Source organism: Rana temporaria, chromosome 9, assembly GCF_905171775.1.
Source record: "Rana temporaria chromosome 9, aRanTem1.1, whole genome shotgun sequence".
Classification (NCBI taxonomy): domain Eukaryota; kingdom Metazoa; phylum Chordata; class Amphibia; order Anura; family Ranidae; genus Rana; species Rana temporaria.
The window spans coordinates 39,524,165-39,538,622 of NC_053497.1; the positions used below are offsets into that span (position 1 = coordinate 39,524,165).

Here is a 14,458-nt window from a genome sequence, read left to right on the forward strand (position 1 = left end):
CGTGTAGCCACACCCCCTAACAGTAAGAATCACTTCCTAGGGAACACTTAACCCCTGCAGCGCCACCTAGTGGTTAACCTTCACTGCCAGTGTCATTTTTACAGTAATAAGAGCATTTTAATAGCACTGATTGCTGTAAAAATGACTATGGCCCCAAAATGGTGTCAAACGTGTCCGATGTGTCTGCCATATTGTCGCAGTCGCTGCCATAACTAGTAAAAAAAAATTATTAATAAATATGCCATAAAACAGTCCCCTATTTTGTAGACGCTATAACTTTTGCGCAAACCAATCAATAAACGCTTATTGTGACTTTTTTTACCAAAAATATGTAGAAGAATACGTATCGACACCCTGTGTAGTGGTTTTGCACAGAGCATTCCTTATCCTCCTCTTCAGCACTCCTGGCCCCTCCCTCCTGTTGAATGCCCCCCAGGGGTGGACCGACCATTGGGGCTCTCGGGCACTGCCAGAGGGCCCCATGCCACTAGGGGGCCCCATCAGGGTTGCCAGGCTCAATAAAACCAGGGACAGTATGTAAAAATCTGTGTTTTTTTTACATCTGTCCCTGATATGTCTGAAACCGACATGTTTTTGATGTGAAAATCCTGAGATTTTAGCTGCCCTGCCACTGCACTGCCTCCTGGCATGGTGGCCATCTGTAAGCCCGAGGGCCCCATAGTCTTCTATTGCCCGGGGGCCCCATGAGTTGTCAGTCCACCACTGATGCCCCCACACCTTTCTCTCCTTATTGGCCAACTGACTTTAATTGACAGCAAAAAGGTGACATGCTGCTGTCTCAGCCAATGAAAAGGGGAATCCCGGGCAGCTGAGACACTCCTCTAACTTAGCTGGATCTAGATGGGGCTCAGGTAAGTATTCGGGGGGGGGGGCTGAGGGGGACTGCTAGAATGCATTAAGATACAGAAAAAAATTCTGCCTTTACAACTACTTTAATAAATAAGGGGGTGTGGTCGACAGTCCTAGTATAAATACAGCACCTCATCCCAAAATTGGTTGAAAAAGAAAATTGGGTGGATGGGAGGGATTATTACGGTGCCAGAATAGAAACCAGACAACTCATTTATAGAAAAAGTAAAAAATATTTATTCAATTTTTTACACAATAAAATCTAATTTAAAGTACAATGATAACATGATAATAATTTGTGGGAGCAATTGTTGGAGATATCTTATTCGATCGAGTCAACCCTACTAGTTTTGCCACATTGGCTTCTTCAGGGCAAATCTAGACAAGATCGTTTCTGAGAGATGCTCCTTAGCTTCATGCAGGGTAGATGTTAAAATCCAGACCCTTGCGAAAAAACTTGAAACGAAATAAAATCAAGATTAAAGAAGAGAGGAATATAGCTGCAGGGACACTGAAGAGACCAGAATATATAGATGGTCATGAGTTGGATACCATAGCCAAAGCTATAAACAGACAGCAGCTGATAGTAATCACACACCAGCGTCTGTAACAAGACTTAGGAAAAGCCCTTGTGGGTAGTTTAAAACCGTATCAGGGTCCCTGCTGACAGCATTTTAACATCTACCCTGCGGGGTCACCCTGGCGGCCTGTGCATGAAGCTAAGGAGCATCTCACAGAAACGATCTTGTCTAGAATTCCCCTGAAGAAGCCAATGTGGCTAAACTTTTACTTTAATAAATGTTACAGTGTGGAAATGGGTTGGGTGAAATTAGGCTGTTTTTATAAATGGTAGCTGCAATGAAATAGAGGACATTCATCATTCTTCAAGAATATGGGTGTAACGGACAAGACTTTCATACAGTATGTGTCACTCTTTTTTAAAGGGTGAGAGGTTATGACAAATGCCCCCCCCCCCCCCAACAGGATATTGCATTAAACCTGTAAATAAATAAGCAGAGGGGATTCCCTTCCTGGGAAACCAACCAGTAATCTAATCAAAGTAATTGGGAGCAGAGGTAATACTGCAACCCACATATAACATTACAATAACTACATAGATGTACACCAGAATGTAAATAATACAAGCTTTATATAAGAAAAGATTAATAATAGTACATACATCCAATGTACAAACAGGTATTATCAGCAAGGGGCCTGATAGGAGTCCTGGTGGAATTGTGCACATATACCCGGGCATATATAAATATTAATAGAGGTACCTCCAGCAGGAACTGTGGTGTCTGCCTCTTAATCCCTTTCTAGTAGTTTCTAATCTGTCATGCAACCGGACCTCTAACTACTAGAAGTGACTGTCAGATGCATAGCCTGGCTCTAGCCTATGCTGTTTTTTTTTTTTTTTTAAGCCCTAAGCTAAAACTAGCTATAGAATTGTTGAGTGGAGGAACTGAGGATGGAGAACTAGGCTGTTGGGGGCCTTTGAGGAAGCTCTCCAGTCTGTGGGGGGGGGCTGACCTTGGGTCTGTGGCTCGGGTGCAGGATGGTGCCCTCCCGGAAATGGTAGAGGCTCTGAACAGGAGGCACAGGAGGAGCAAGAGAGGAAAGCAGGAGCTAGTACTGCTGGGCAAGTCTTCAGGAGGGAACCACCGGTTGCAGCCAGGGGGGCTGGTGAGTGACATGTGCAGTCAGGAGGACTGGAGAGGCATACCAGAAAGGACTTAGAGTAAACAGTCAGAAATTGGTGCAGAGCCAGTAGGGAGGATTGCAATGTCACAGGCAGTGAAGTCGGGCAGCTGCAGCCAGGAGAGCTGGCAGAGCCTGAAGAGGACTGACTGGGAGCACTGCAACTTCAAAAAAAACTCACAATGCCTCTTACTAAATACCTTGGATTGTCTACTTTCCAAAAAAGGGGCATTTGGAGAATATTTATACTGTCTTGTTAGGGCCTCAAGCAATCAGTACATCAGGTGTGATCAATTTTCAATGATTGGTACAATAGCTTGTGGACTCTATAACTTACACAAAGACCAAATAATAATAATTGTCTCACTGTCACGTTTGCTTGTGTCCTCAACCAAACTGCCAAACCATCAAATGTCTGATGTCATAACTGATCACATGTGCAACACCATGGCAGTTGCACATCAAACAGAAGCAGATTCCTTGGCTGTAAAGGATAAGAAGGTTTAATTCTGCTTTAACCAGTCTGCTGTCAGCAGATCGGCTTCTACAAATTTGGCAGTGCCTTAAAAGGCCTTAAAACGGAGAGCAACTGAGCATGTACAGAGTAGGGTGAGACAGTGTATTATTGGATTTTAAGCAGTATAGACCTTATTTTTTATTGTTTTACATAATTATACCTGGGGTGCCTTGGAGTTTCTTCAGGGGTGCCTGGGCAAAATGCCTAAAAATTGCCCAAAATTTGTATACAAGCTGGCAGGTGGATCAAACCTTCCTTTTAGTTACACAAAGCCTTCTTATTGTGCACCATTTCTACCTTCCAGCTACCGGCATCCTAACAACCAGTGATATCATCAGTCTTGATCACCTGCACAGCATCCTTGTATCCCCCTCGCCTGCCCCTCTATAATCAACATTGGGGTGACATTAGCTGAGTGATAGAGAGAAACTGAGGGAAAAGAGAAACATTGGAAAACTAGTCAGTACCAGTGTGCAAAAGTGTATTTACTTTGTAAGAATAAATTACCTCTAACGTTGGGTGTCCTACGTTAGACATGTGCACAGCTAAAAAATATGTTTGTTTCTTTTTTTTTTTTCGGGTCATTCATTATGATCGCAATTCGAACATTCGTAAATTCGAACAATCGAAAATCCAAAAATAAGAAAGAATAACTAATAATAACTATTAATTTATAGGTTTTGGAAATTCCTTTCAAATTTGGATGTTAGTGGACGTAACAAATACAAATTTATCCAAAGTTACGAATTATGCAAAATAACAAATGCCACATCTAAACAAATGGAAAGGAACAAATTAATAATAAATAATTATAATAAAAAGTTTTTATTATTATATTTATTTATTTTTTACTAATTTGTTCCATTAATTTAGAAACGATAAATTTGTATTTGTTACATTCACTAACAGTGGGAAATTCCAATACCTATAATTTAATAGTTAGAAATAGTTAAGGTATTATTGGTTATTATTTCAGATTTTCAAACTTTCGGGTTTTTGGATTTTCATACTTCGAATTTACGAATTGACAAATTTTCATATTTCGGAATTATCGAATTTACAAATTGATGATTTTTTCAAATTTACGAATATTCGGAAAAATTTGTTAAACAGGTTTTCATTCATTTGGATATTTACCATTTAACAAATTTGTTGAAATTCATTAAAGAACGAATTCGGAACACAACCAATTTCACATGTCTATCCTAAGTATGTCGATGCTGCCGCATTATGTAAAACTATTATGCCGCGTACACATCATCACTTTATGTGATGAAAAAAAACGACATTTTTAAAAACGTCAATTTAAATGACCGTGTGTGGGGGAAAACGTCGTTATATGTCTTGTGAAAAACGACAAAAAAAAGTGTCGTTTTTCAAAACGTCGTTTTTTGTTTCACAGAAATTGACCGTGTGACGTTTTTAAACCCGCACATGCCCAGAAGATAGTTATGAAGCGAGCTTCAATGGAAAAGAGTGGTGAACGTAACCTCGCTTTGCTAGAACATTGTGAAAAAAACGATGGTGTGTAGGCAACGTCGTTTTTGAAAATTGAAGTTTCAAAAACGTCGTTTTTTACTTCACAGAAAATTTCGTTTTTTTCCATCACATAAAGTGATGGTGTGTACGCGGCATTATAATTGTTTTTTACATTTTAGAATGGCGTGCCTTGAGACTGCCCATAATTTTAAAGGGTGACTTGATTGAAAAAAGGTTGAGAAACACTGAGCTAGCAGGACTTCATTTTCTGACTAATGTTCTTCTTTATTATAGTTTTGCCACACACAAGAAAAACAAACAGATGTAGCTGAACAGCAATGTGAGATAACTATTTCAAAATAAGGACATTTTCTGCTAATTTAGTCAGAGGAAGTATTTTTGGCCAGCGGTGTTCCTGGCATGACCCACGGGTCACAATTTGGGTTCATAGCTCTTGCTGCAATGCATAAAAAGGGAATCCTCGCCCATAGGAGACACACAGACCTACAGACAAGCAACATGTGCTTCTCCGGTGCCATTCTGGTCCTTGTCCTGGGGTGCCTTTTATGCATAGCATGGCTGAAAGGGAGAACCAAAAATACAACACTTCTGCCACCCGGACCTTCCCCACTACCACTGATAGGTAACCTTCTTCAAATCAGGCCAGATAAGTTTCTGGATACAATGCTGAAGGTAAGTAAGATTTTAATGTCATAATAATACTTGCAAATTGGGGTGCTATGATAAAGCAGTGAAGAGTTAGATGCCCTGTTTTATTATGGTCTACTGTCTCTCTCTCTCTCTCTCTTTTTCCTGGTGACCATTATCAAAAATTACAGAAAGTAATGTTAAATCCAAAATGTTGAGTTGTCACCGGTACAGGAATAGAAGAGAAATCTCCCAATGGGGACATTTGTTTTAGTGATAACTAAGAGAAAATGTTCCTCACTTTGGAGAGTAGACCCCCTCCCCTCAACATAGTACCCCCAGTAACAATAGATCCCCCACCAGCAACAATAGATTTTCAAATAGCAACAATAGGTTCCCAAACAACAATAGCCTCCTCACGCAACAATAGAGCCCGCCTACCACTTTAGCAACAATAGATTGACCACCAGCTAGAATTAGTAGACTCTCTAGAGCACCCAGTGCCATTATGTTTTTAAGGCTAGTTAGGTTTAAGCTGGAATTCCACTTTAAAGCTGAACTCTAGGCAAATCTGAAAATCTAATTGTCCCTTTAAATGCAATTTGATGTCTGTTATTTCTCTTGCATGTCTAACTTTCTCTTATCTCATAAATGTCTCTTTCTCTCTCGCACATCTCTCGTGTCTCTCTCATCTCTATCTTGTGTCTCTGTCATCTCTCTCGTGTCTCTCTCATCTCTATCTCTTGTTTCTCTCATCTCTCTCGTGTCTCTCATCTCTATCGTTTTTTTCTCTCATCGCTCTTGTGTCTCTCTCTCACCTCTCTTGTGTCTATCTCATCTCTCTTCTCACACTTATTTCTATCTTGTCCCTAATATATCTCTAGTCTCTCTCTCATTGCTGTCTCATGTCTCTCTTATTTCTCTCTTGTGTCTCTTTCATCTGCTGTCTCTCTCTCTCCCTCTCTCATATCTCTCCCTCTCTGTTGTCTCTCTTTTCTCTGGCCCCGTACACACGTCCGAGAAACTCGACGAGCAAAACACATCGTTTTGCTTGTCGAGTTCCTTGTGAAGCCGCCGAGGATCTCGGCGCGCCAAGTTTCCCCATTGACTGACGAGGAAATAGAGAACATGTTCTCTATTTGGCTCGACGAGTTCCTCGTCGGCTTCCTCGGCCAAAAGTGTACACACGACCGGGTTTCTCGGCAGAATACGGCTCCGATCGAGTTTCTGGCTGAATTCTGCCGAGAAACTCGGTCGTGTGTACGGGGCCTCTCTCTTGTTTCTCTCATCCCTCTCGTGTCTCTCTCATTTCTCTCGTATCCCTTTAATCCCTCTCATTTCTCTCGAGTCTTCCTCATATCTCTTGTCTCTCCCTTATCTCTCTCATCTCTTTCATGTCTCTCTCATCACTCTCGTGTCTCTCTCATCTCTCTCCCGTCCCTCTCATCTCTTTCATGTCTCTCTCGTGTCTCTTTCATCCGCTCTCTCTCTCTCTCTCTCTCTCTCAGCTGTCTCTCTCTCATGTCTCTTTTTTTCTTTCTGCAGTTTCAGGAGAAATACGGTCCTATCTTTACTGTATATTTTGGCTCTCGGCCGGTAGTGATGTTATGTGGATATGAACTGGCTAAAGAGGCTTTGATAGACCAAAAAGATGGATTTAGTGGAAGGGGAAAGATGCCAATGGTTCACTACGTCCTAAAAGGATTTGGTAAGATGTCTCGTTTTTTTTGTTTGTTTTTGCTATTTTCTGTGTATTTTCAGTGCTACGGGGCATGCTGAAAGTGTTCCTGTGCCCAGGCTATGGATATCAAATATATCCCTAATAAGACCTCTCTAGCTGTTTGTACTGTGAAGCAATTCATCTTCAATTTTTTTTTTTCAATTGAGACTGTAAAGTTAGATGTCAGTCAGTGTCTAACAGCACCCGCTGTGTGTTTACATTAAAAGACTGGCAGGCTGCCAAGATTCTGCTGCCAGATAAAATAAGGGGAAAGGACATGTGATTTGGGTGCCTTTATTGTGAACTATAACAATTATTTTCTCCATTATACCATTAGATACAAAGGTGAATGAGAGCTTTTACAATGCTTTTACTGCATGTTTCAAATATGTTAATACAGGTTCACATTAAGTGTAAATATTGTCAACATGTTCCCTTTAGTCTTTTATGACTCAAAAGGTATTCCTCCTATGGAGCCAGATGCTGTCGGGTCTCCTGAGGCCCATACTTCCCTCTGCCCTACCCTCCCCTCTTTTTCTTTTCCCCTTATTTTAATGCAATTGGTGGGGTTCTCCAGATTATATTTTTTGATTCAGCCCTGCACATGAGTTATCTATATTGTCCTCTTTATAACCTCTTTACTTAAAGGAGAAGTCTAGCCTGAGCTTGTTTGGCTGGGCTTCTCCTACAGGTCACAGGAGTGCAATTCGTTTTGCACTCCTGTGACCCGTTTTTAGCAGAGAGCGGTCTGAAGTGCGCTCTCTGCTGCCGTCACTGGAATCAGTCCATAATTTAATGATGGGTATGTTCACCCCAGGCTAACTGCTGTGTTAGTACAGCATTGTTTTGGAAGTCAACTGCTAGTGTGTTGTAAATGAGAAGAAGTTCTATTGACTTCTGTCATCCAATCATGTGCAAGCAAAAATGCATTTTTAATTTTTTTTATTTGCATGTGATTGGATATTCTATGCAAAGTGATGCTTTACCTCATTTACTAAGCTCTGGAGCAACTGCACTCACATAGGTAGATTCAGTAAGAGTTAGGCCGACTTATCAGTAGATAAGCCGACCTAACTCAGAATCTACGCCGACCTATGTTTAAGCGTATGCTCAAACAGAGATACGCTTAAACATATCTAAGATACGACGGCTTGCGCCGTCCTATCTTAGATTGTAATATTTCGGATGGCCGCTAGGTGGCGCTTCCATTGCGGTCGGCGTAGAATATGTAAATGAGTTGATACGCCGATTCACGTACGCCCGGCCGCCGCAGTAGTTTTATGCCGTTTCCGTAAGGCATTAGCAGGCCTAAAGTTATTCCATCTATTAGGTGGAATAACAATGTTAAAGTATGGCCGCCGTTCCCGCCGCGAGATTCACATTTTTTACGTCGTTTGCGTAAGTCGTCCGCGAATCGGGATTTACGTAGTTTATGTCCACGTCGAAATCAATAGGCCCGTGCGACGTACTTAGCCGCAATGCACCCTGGGAAATGTAGGCGCCCGGCGCATGCGCATTAAATGAGAAGTAAAAAACGTGAGGTCAAGCCTCATTGCCATAAAACACGCATCCCTCCAAGACATTTGAATTCGGCGCCCTTACGCCCGCCCGCTTTAGGCTACGCCTCCGTATATTAGCAGGCAAGTACATTGAGAATCATGTACTTGCCTAGCTAACTTACGGCGGCGTAGCCTAAACAGGCTAAGCTACGCCGCCGCAAGTTTGCACCCAGGTACCTGAATCTACCTAACAGAGTGCAACTATACTTTACAAGTGGGTGACTAAAGCGCTAGCCAACAGTGAAAATTAAAAGTGACCAGTGAAAAACAAAATGCTGCTCAAATCTAAAATGTGCTAACAACAAATAAAGGTCTGAATAAAGAATGATGAGCACAAACTGAAAATCTAAAAGTGAATATAAAGACAGTCCATAGGGGACTGATAACAATCTATAAAGATATGCAGTGAATGCAAAATTGGTGAAATAACCCAAAACTGATAATAAATCCAAAAATAAAATAAAAGTCCAAATATATAAATCAAAGTTTGGATAAATCAATCTGGTGTGCCAGTGATAAACAAAACTTCTGCACTTCGGGCATCAATGTGGACAATCTTGATAACTCTTTGCTTAGCCTGGGCTCACAGAGCGCTTACCTCCAGACACTAGGTCATGCGTGTCAACGAAATCCTCCCAAAACTGGAACAAAATCCAAACAGTGGGTAACTCGTGTTGCACGGAATCTTCCCAGTGCTGAGATAGAGTCGAGGGGCATTCTCTGTATCCAATACCAGTATAGGTCCAGGCGCAGCGAAGTCGACTCCACAGGATAGCCACAAGGTGTATCAGGAGCAAATGTAGAAATAAAAAGCTCTCATGGTGAAGTATGCAAGCACTTTAAAATGTAATAAAGGTAAAAATGTGCTTACATTGAAAAAACGAATAAAACGCCAAACAGCGGCACTTCCGGTGGACGGTCAGGGTATCGCGTCACTTCCGATCACGTCTAACCTTATGCATTACGTCACGACACGTGACTTCATCAGAGGTTACTGAGTGACTAATGGATACTGCCTTATATTGATACAAACAGGAAATGGTCCAGCAGCCATTTTAGATTACAAAATGGCATTTGAACAAAGCTAGGCTGCGGCCATTTTAAAGAAGGGCAAAGATAAGGGAAAAAAATACTTATTTATTTGAACTGGTGACGTAACAGAAATACGGACCAGACCATGTCACGCTAAAAACAACGGACATATTGAATATGCACAACTCAAAATGCCAAAAATTAATTATATTCAGTTAAATGTAAAACCCACATTAAAACTTGTCAAAATAAAATATGTATATAAATGACAAGATAACAGACTAAGGACACCTATATTGGATAGATAAACGTTTCATAACAATTAACTAATGGGGTCCTAAACACTATTCAATTATTAATTGATGGTAGTCTGTAAATTTTAATAACCTTTCAAGATAAAATTTAAAATATTAAAATGTAAAATACATAAAATCTTGAATTGTAAATGAGGTACTGGACTAGACTGGAGTGAGTGATACCCCTTGCGTTTACAAGTGAATCTCCCTCCAATGAATAGATCACATCATTGCATTCTAAACCAGAAATCTAAAACAACTAAAAATTGCTTAAAAAACAGTTGACGTCGAACTCAACATTTAACCCATTAGGCACTAAAGTATTTAAAGTGTGAATCCACTGAGATTCTTTCTTCTACCTGAATCTACCTAACAGAGTGCAACTATACTTTACAAAGTGTTCAGTCTATTCGCCTATAGTAAATTAACGTCTTGTCTCCTTTTGTTAAACTTTAATAAAAATATTGAACAAGAAAGTGTAAATATTGTCAACATTTTGTATACGTTGTATGGAGTGGGGAATGATTAGTGCCTCTGTCAGGTTTTTATTGCAGCCTGTGTCCCCTGTACAAAGATTTGCCCTCTCTATTTGTCCTGGTGCCCATGGTTACCATGACAGAAAATGATGGGAAACTCAAACTTTTTTAATTCAAGGACAGGAATAGAGGGGAAATCTTCCAATAGGGAAACATGATGACAAGAAAGTTTCCCTTTGCTTTTTAGAGATCTGCTTTTATTTTCTGTTGGGTCTCTAAAACAGGAAGGACATTTTGACAGATGGAACACAGATTTTAAGAAAAATTGATTTACAGTACTTATGTATCCTTACTTTTTTGCTCTACGCTCTTCCTCAGTTCCCCTTTTCCTACCACAATTACCCTCTCCTATTATTCTAAATCTAAAACTCTGAATCTGATTGTTGATTTTGTAGAGTAATACTGGCAATCCATAGTACCGATATGTTAAAGCGGGGGTTCACCCTATTGACGAAAAAAAAAATGTTTTTTTTCTTTTACCATAAAATCAGGCATTGTAGCGCGAGCTACAGTATGCCTGTCCCAAATTTTTTACCCCCGTACTCACCTTGTACGCGTAGATCGAAGATACCGGGGAATGGGCGTGCCTATGGAGACGGAGGATGATTGATGGCCGGCTCTGGCGCGTCACGCTTCTCCGGAAATAGCCGAAATAGGCTTGGTCTTCACGACGCGTGCGCATAGCCTGTGCGCAGGCGCCGTGAAGAGCCGAGACCTACTCCGGCTGTCTTCGGGGAGAGTGACGTGCCAGGGCCGGCCGTCAATCATCCTCCCTCTCCATAGGCACGCCCATTCCCCGCGGGAGCCGAAAAATACGATCTCCGATTACAAGGTGAGTCCGGGGTTAAAAAAATCGGGACAGGCATACTGTAGCTCGCGCTACAATGCCTGTCTCGATGGTAAAATCGTGTCGGGGGGGTTGAACTACCGCTTTAAAGTGTATCCATACCCAAAATGTTTCTTTTGTGAATGGAGTGTGTAAGTGGGGCCTGTGTTGTGATCATGCAATAAAACATCCGTTTGGACGCTATTTACGTTGTTCCATGGTGTGCTGGTAAGTGGGGCCTGTGCCCCTCCTCCACTGGGACCTGACATTATGCTAATGCAACTGTCCCTAGCCAGCAGGAGATCTGTCCCTGACCTACTCACTATGCAGAATGCATGCCAACCCAATGGGGATAGTGTTTTTCATAAGCACTGCCCACATCAAAGATGGCTGCCAGATTAGTCAGGGCAGCAACAACCAATCTGACAGCTGTTCCCCTCACGACACCTACAGAGGCCTTGAAGGGAACTTGGTTTCCCCCTTGTCCTCTACCCTTCCTGCACAGGGCCCACTGAACAGCACCACCCTTGCAGGGAGGCCAAACTACATCTGCCTATAAGTGAATGGTAATCTGCAAGAAAATCAAAAACAATAAACAGCTGATAGGAGTTCTTGCATCCCCCCTACTTAACTTTAAAAAAAGTTTTTTTTTCTTTAAAGTGTTGCTGTTAGAGAGATTTTCCCTCACTTTATATCCTGGGAACAATTTTTTTTATCAAACAGGAAGTGAAGAATTCAAATCCTTCCCCACTTTTGAGGCCTGTCTAGTTCTTTGCATGCTCTGCAATCTGTCTTTCTGCCCAGCCAGTCCAGCCTTTCACAACTTCTTTACTTTAGGAAACCCTTATTGAAATCAAGTCATCTTGGGCAGGGCTTGAGTCCTGCAGGAACGTATGGGAACGGCGTTCCCGTACTTTTTTCACAGCAGGAACACCGTTCCCTTTTGCATCGCTCCTCCATAATGCGTATGCTTTCAGTGGCCCGACATACCGACAGGGGTACCAGACATTGCGGGGGTTGTCAGGCAGGTGCCGCAGGGCGACATTTGTCCATGTGGGGAAAGTAGCTGGGCAGCTCCTTCAGCCCGTGTGGCTGACCTGGACGCCTATTAGGTTCAGCTGGCGGGGTGGGGGCGGTAACTACCCAGATGCTACATGACCATGAAGGGGGAAGGAGCTGCGATGGATCTCGAGCCCATTGCCTGATGCCACCTTACTGGGAAAAAAGTGAGTGCTCGCCCGTGTATCAGCCTCCCTGTATGCATGAATAGGATGAGTGGCAGGGCAGCTGCATATAAAGGAATTGATCTTTGCATGTTCCTCATGCATCTGCTGAATGCTTGATTCTCCTCCTCTCCCGCCTGAAAGCATTCAGTGTCTGCATGAGGAATATGCAAAGCTCAATTCCTCTATATGCAGCTGCCCTCCCGCTCTTCCTATCCAGCTTATTTTGCTGCTCATCTCCTCCATAATGCTATCGAGTAATTCAACACATAATTTATTTTCCTTTATCTGGGTTTGTTCTTGTCTCCCATTATTTAACCGTACTCTGAGCTCTTTGGTGATCAGTGGCAGTAAAATATCACGACATTCTGGAAATATTTAAGTGCTATCCAGTCCCCCCCCCAGTGCTATCCAGTTCCCCCCCCCCATGCTCTCCAGTCCCCCCTCCCATTTCTCTCCAGCCTCCCCCCCAGTGCTCTCCTGTTCCCTGCAGTGCTATACAGTCCCCCCTCCCAGTGCTCTACAGCTCCCCCTGTGCCCTCTGGACCCCCTAGTGCTCTTATATTAAGTCTGCAGTTTCTGCCCTTCTCCTGTATCATGTCTGCAGTCTCTGGCCATCTCCTGTATCATGTCTGCAGTCTCTGACCATCTCCTGTATAATGTCTGCAGTCTCTGGCCAACCATCTCTTGTATCATGTCTGCAGCTTCTGACCACCTCCTGTACCTTGCCTGCAGTCTCTGACCGTCTCTTGTATTATATTCACAATCTCTGACATCTCATGTAGCATGTCTGCAGTCTCTGGCCGTCTCCTGTATCATGTCTGCAGTCTCTGACCATCTCCTGTATCATGTCTGCAGTCTCTGACCAACCATCTCTTGTATCATGTCTGCAGCTTCTGACCACCTCCTGTACCTTGCCTGCAGTCTCTGATCGTCTCTTGTATCATATTCACAATCTCTGACATCTCATGTAGCATGTCTGCAGTCTCTGACCATCTCCTGTATCATGTCTGCAGTCTCTGACCATCTCTTGCATCTCTTGAGGGATGCAGATAATTCTGAGCAGGGATGGGGATACATTGTGGAGAGGGATGGATGATGGTGGGCGGGGATACATTGTGGAGAGGGATGGATGATGCTGGGTGGGGATACATTGTGGAGAGGGATGGATGATGCTGGGCGGGGATGGGGATACATTGTGGAAAGGGACGCGCATAATTCTGGGTGGGGATGGGTATACATTTATCTTTGAGGTGGGGAAGGGGAATCTTGGGCGAGTTCCCACACTTTTTTCCCCAGGACTTGACCCCTGATCTGGTGGCACTGAGAAAATGCCTTATACTGTACATTGGTAGCCAGTAGGAAGAATAAAGCCTTTACAGTGGTGGTCAACATGCCACCCTTTTAGATAGTTAAAGAGATCATTGGTGTCATGCTGATGACTTTGTCAAGTGACGTTGATCCTGGGACAATGCAGTCACCATCAAATGGGCGTTCAATCAGCCACAGCTCAAGAAGCAGCCTTTGGAGGAACCCTACGGTTCCATGGAACCCTGGTTGAGAATGGCTGTTCTAGTTTATTTTATTTTCTCAAAATAAATAGGAAGGATTTGGCCCTTCTGATAATTTCTCTTCTTTTTAAAAATATTTCTAAACCATTTTATGTAAAATGGAAAGCCTTTTTGCATATTAATGATTATGCATCTTCCAGGCATAACAGGTAGTAACGGAGAACGATGGAAACAAATGCGCCGCTTTGCTCTTACAACATTGAGAAATTTTGGTATGGGGAAGAGATCCATTGAAGAGAGAATCCAAGAAGAAGCTCACTTTCTAGGGGAGGAATTCAGCAAAACCAAAGGTAAAAACACAATTTTGAAATCTGTTTTGCACAGTAATAGGCAACCAGTGGTCACAACGACCAATCAGCTTTCACGTAGTGACATTACATCCGCAAAAGATGTAAATTGGCTGGTTGGTTTTACACATTTTGTCTATATCATGGGTTACTTAGTTTGTCAGGTTGAAAAAAGACACAAGTCCATCCAGTT

The 14,458-nt window shown here is 42.4% G+C and overlaps 1 protein-coding gene across 1 annotated transcript in view; it reads left to right on the forward strand.

Annotated features, from left to right (window-relative positions):
- Positions 1 to 4,972: 4,972 nt before the first annotated feature.
- The window catches only part of LOC120913364 (cytochrome P450 2G1-like), a 38,797-nt gene continuing 29,311 nt past the window's right edge, over positions 4,973 to 14,458 (forward strand). The window contains exons 1-3 of the mRNA XM_040323243.1: positions 4,973 to 5,260; positions 6,761 to 6,923; positions 14,119 to 14,268. Coding sequence (XP_040179177.1) covers positions 4,988 to 5,260; positions 6,761 to 6,923; positions 14,119 to 14,268 — 586 coding nt within the window. The 5' untranslated portion in view covers positions 4,973 to 4,987. The remainder of the gene's footprint in view (positions 5,261 to 6,760; positions 6,924 to 14,118; positions 14,269 to 14,458) is intronic.